General features: G+C 43.4%; 1 gene segment (V, D, J or C); it reads right to left on the bottom strand.

The window, feature by feature from the left end:
* Window positions 1–941: 941 nt before the first annotated feature.
* On the bottom strand, window positions 942–1,395 carry LOC129674226 (immunoglobulin heavy variable 2-5-like). The segment is given in 2 exon segments: window positions 942–1,261; window positions 1,342–1,395. Coding segments are annotated over 2 exon segments (366 nt in total).
* Between the last annotated feature and the right edge of the window lie 3,532 nt (window positions 1,396–4,927).

Raw genomic sequence — 4,927 nt, 5'->3', positions numbered from 1 at the left:
CCTCTGTCCTCTTGTGGTTCTCTATGTTAGGTACAACATACTGCAAGAAGCCTTTCTAATAATGGCTGTGAGAGGCACTGATTTATTGTATTTGTGGGTATGTCATTGAATCATTTTATTTCTATGTTCCTCTATCAGAAAAATTGGGTTTCCCCCCAGAGCCATGGCTATGCAGTCTCAGGTTCTAAGACACCTTAGCAGGTTCAGGGTTCCATCTCATGGAGTGGACCATAAATCCAATCAGAGAACAGTTAATCACTCCCACAATCTTTCTGGCACAATTGCACCAGAATATCTTACAAGTCATCATTATAGGTGACAGCGTTTGTAGCTAGGTTGGTTATTAAATTTCTCCTCTGAACCTAGCAAAGTACCATCCAGTATTATGACTACTAATCAGTAGGAGGAAAACCACAATTTAGGCACCACTTGACCCTCTCCATATTCAGTGAGATATGTAAGTGTGCAATAGTGTGTCACCATCATTTGGGGAGATCAACCAATGGCCTTGGAAATCTCCTGAGATATGTAGGAGTTTCCTGGCTCCCTCTGTCCACTGACTCAGTGTGAGAATGCTTATCGAGTAACACCGTTCTTCTCCTAATTCAGTTGTTTAATATAGATGGTCATTAAATAATTTAGAATATGGTGCTGTGGGGATTTGAGACAAAAGGCTGATAGATCCACAGTACTGAACCCCCTGTTTAGGTAACAGACACCTTTCATCTTTATAAAAGTAAACATAGATGGTGCTTATTTGTGAAAAATTTAAAAGGTCCTCAGTTGTAAGCAGAAATCCAAGGTTGTGAAGCTCAGAGTGAAGAGGAAATCCCAGAGGCTAGCAGGAAACATGTGCCCCCTCCAAACTTCCTGCATTGTAGGAGGAGACACAGAGCTGAGGACGAGCCTGAAATACTGTACAGCTGCAAATGGAGGCTGTGTCAGTGTGTTCTCCGAGCACAGTAATATGTGGCAGAGTCTGCAGTGTCCACACTGGCGAGCTTGAGGAACACCTGGTTGTTGGAGCTGTCCTTGGAGATGGTGAGCCGGCTCTTCAGGGACGGGTTGTACCTCGTATCATCATCCCAATAAATGAGTGCCAGCCACTCCAGACCCTTCCCTGGAGGCTGACGGATCCAGCCCACACCTACACCAGAAGTGCTCAGTGAAAACCCAGAGCAAGCACAGGTCAGACTGAGGGTCTCAGAGGGCTGCAAGAGCCCAGGGCCAGACTCCTTCAAGGTGACCTGGGACAGGACACCTGTGAAGAAAGAAACAGAAGGTGAGGTTGGAACAGGTGAGGATAGGAAGGTCCATCCCATGGGTGGCCTTGGCACTCACATGCAGGGACAAGCAGCAGCAGCAAGGAGGAAGCAAGCCTGACCATGGCTACACACCAGTGAGTACCAAGGCCCACCTTTGGCTTTTCAACCCAGGGATGGGTGGAGCCAGGGGAGATTTGCATTCCTCAGCAGGTGCTGGCCCTGAGGGTGGACTTAAGTTTCAGGACCAGAAGGAGCCTGTCTGTGATGGGAAGCACAGGAGCCCTCAGGGAGCTCACCTCTGCTCCCATAGAGAGTGGCTAATGGAGACCAGAGTCCTCAGAATGAAACACTTGTGGGGAGTGCTGAGTAGGGGCAAGACTGAGAGAGACCCTCGCTGGAACAGGAAGGGTCCTGCCTGACCTGTTCACTCATCCAGGGATCATCACCCTGTGATTTCGCATGGAGACTCATGAAGAGCTAAGAGCATTGCTTTTCTCCTGCCTTCATGATGCTCTGTGCTGGGGGCCAGAGATGGCTCCTGTGTGAGTCCTGTCAGGACATATTTTCTTTCACAAAAATAGGTCTGGAGATTGCACACTTCTTTTATATTGTAAGAGAACATGCCATCGGCAGCCTGGCACTTATGAACTCTGTAATGTCATGAATGAGAGTGAGGTTTCATTGACTTTACTTTTCTGTCAATCCCTGCCTCATGTTTTCCAGATTTTTGTTTAATAAATAGTCAGTGCCTTCCTTTTCATACTTCCCTCTTTTGTGGGTCCTTAAAAAACGGCATCAGAGATTGTAAGCTGTGGGCAGAGACACAAGGTTTGTTTGCTCAGTTCTCTCAGATGCTGAGCATCCTGGAGAAGGACACAGTGGCCAGAGATTTCAGGAAGTCACACACTGACCTGGGTGTTTTCTTCCCTGCTTCAGATATGCTAAATTACAATGTATTCTACATCGTTCATGTTACTTCTTATGTTTTAGAACTTAGGAAGACTATCTGATGGAGGGGCCTACCAGTGAGTATACATCCGAAGATAAGAGCCTGTTTACCCAGCATCTATCAGAATTCACAAGTTCCTTAGGGAGGGGGTAGGGCACCATGAGCCCTCCACAGTCCAAGACTGCCTAATGATAGGCCTGGTCCTGTTCAGGTCCAGTGTAAGCATCTGTAGCTGCTGTTGAATTTATGATTGCTTTAGCTTTCTCACAACCAAGGCTTAGTATTTATAGCCCTTCTCCCCGTCTCCCAGCTCTTACACTTCACAGTATCCTGTGAGCCTTAGAGGGATAATAGGATTATAAGGGCTGTGGACACACCATTCTTCATTTTCTGATAGGAAATGAGGAATTTTCTCACTCTTTTCCATCGTTGAGTGTTAACTTGTATTGTGATATTACACCTGTTGGGTCTAATCTTCTCTATCAGTCTATTCAGATAGTCCAGTTCACCCATAGTACATTTTAGCTCTGAATTTTCTTTAACTGTTTTTAGTTAGAATGCCCTATCTAAATCTGACAGTGGAGTTTTGAAGTCCCAAATTATCATTGTGTAAGGACTAATGTGGATTTTTGTGTTTTAATATTTTGTGAAATTAGGGGCTCAAAATTTGTGTATGAAGGTTTTTAATCATCGTATCTCCTTGATGAGTTGTTTATTTTACTAATATGAAGTTGCCCCTTTTAATCTCTTCTAAAAAATTTTAGTTGCATGTTTACTATGACTGATATGAGGATAACTACACCAACATTTTATGTTTTCCAATTGTTTGACAGTTTGTTTTTATTCTATGATAGTAAGTTTTTTAGTATGTTTAATAGTTAAGTGTGTTTCCTGAAAACAAGATATAGTTGGTTCTTTTTTCTTTTTTTAATCTAGTCCATTTGTTGTATCTTTTTGGTGATGCAGCCAGGCCGTTTACATTTAAGATTAGTGTACAAGGTTTGATATTTCCTATGTACAGGTTACTATATTTGCTGGGTGGTGTTCTACATTCCTAGAATATTTGTTATTTCTTTTCTTGATTCCATATTAGTTTTGAGGGTTTGATGATCTGCTGTGTTGGACTTGTTTGTTTCTTCCTCTTGTCTGGATTGCTTATCTGAGGTTAGTCTACCTTTCGTCTTCCTTCCTATAAAGCATTCTGCTAAAAGATTTCTTCAGTGCTGACTTGGTAGTCATGAATTGCTCTAATTTGCATTTATCCTGAAATAACTTAAATTTTCCATTAATACTAAAAGATAGCTGTGCAGGCTGTAGCATTCTTGGTTCACAGTTATTTACATTCAGAGACTGAAACAGCCCATTTCACGTCCTTCCAGTCTTCATATTTTTTTAACTTAGTTATTCAATTTGCATCTCAATTGTAGCCTCCTCCCTTCTCTCCTCTAGGTCCCTCCCCACTGTCCCTCCATCATCTCCCTCTCCCCCCTGCCCTGACCCTCAGAGAAGGAGAGAACCAACACACACACAAACAAACCTGCCCGAGCACATCCAGTCCAGTCTCATTAGGACTGTGGACTTCCTCTTCCCCAGTGTCCTGGCAACACTGTGATCAAAAGGCATGCAACAGACACAGATAATATGATAATGTACAAAAGTGACCCCCATAATTCTACCGTAAACTCACACACTTACAGACACTTGATTTTTTACAAAGGAGCCAAAACTATACAATGGAAAATGAAAACATCTTCAACAAATGGTGCTGGTCTACCTGGATGTCTACGTGTAGGACAATGTAAATAGATCCCTATTTATCTCCCTGCAAAAATCTCAAGTTCAAATGGATCAAGACCTCAACATATTTTCTGATGAAAAGTCTGGGGTGTTTCTGGTGTTTCTGTCTTTGTATGTGAGTTGTCGGGATTTTTCCCCATGCTTCTTTTATGATTAAATCTTTATTTTCTATGTTTAACATCTGTATTGTAATGTGTCGTGGATATGTCTATTTGAAGTTCTAAGCAGATTTTGCATTATACCATATGAGAACCAACCACTCCAGCACTTTCCCTGGACTCTGACAGAACCATATCATCCAGCAATCATGAAAAATGAGTCCAAAATCTACACAAGAAAGTCTTAGGGAGCCCCAGGCTGCCCCAAGTATCCACAGGACTTCACCAGACACCCTCACACTGATAACTTCTCACAAAGTGATTTCTGGTCAGGAACCTGTGACACATCCACAGCACCCCCACCCTCTCCTTTGTCCACACACACACACTCAGCACCTCTGCTCCATGAATTGCCTTTTGGTTTGGTTTTGGTGGGGTTTGTTCACTTCCTGAGACAGCATTTCTCTCTGTAGTCTTGGCTGTCCTGGACTTACTTTTTAGACCTGGCTGGCCTTGAGCTCACAGAGATCCACCTGTGTCGGCCTCCCAAAATGCCCGGTTCATAAATTGCCTTTTGAAAGAGCAACACTGAAAAACCTCATCAGCCCCAAATCTGTTCGGTGTTCGGTGCCGATCCATGAACAATGTGCTCACATTACTATGGGGAGGCTTGCGTCTTTACTGTCAAATAAAACCGGAGACAGAATGGCCAGGAAACTTCTGAATGAAGTAAGCATGGATTGACAACAGAACGCAGCCAGATCAGGAGCCGAGAGTCCACAGGACAACAAGCTCACAGGAAGGATAGTGCCAGAACA

This window comes from Psammomys obesus, unplaced genomic scaffold (assembly GCF_907164565.1).
Source record: "Psammomys obesus unplaced genomic scaffold, mPsaObe1.curated_primary_1811, whole genome shotgun sequence".
Lineage (NCBI taxonomy): Eukaryota > Metazoa > Chordata > Mammalia > Rodentia > Muridae > Psammomys > Psammomys obesus.
Note: the sequence above shows the minus strand (reverse complement) of the source record. Positions and strands in the feature narration are given on the sequence as shown.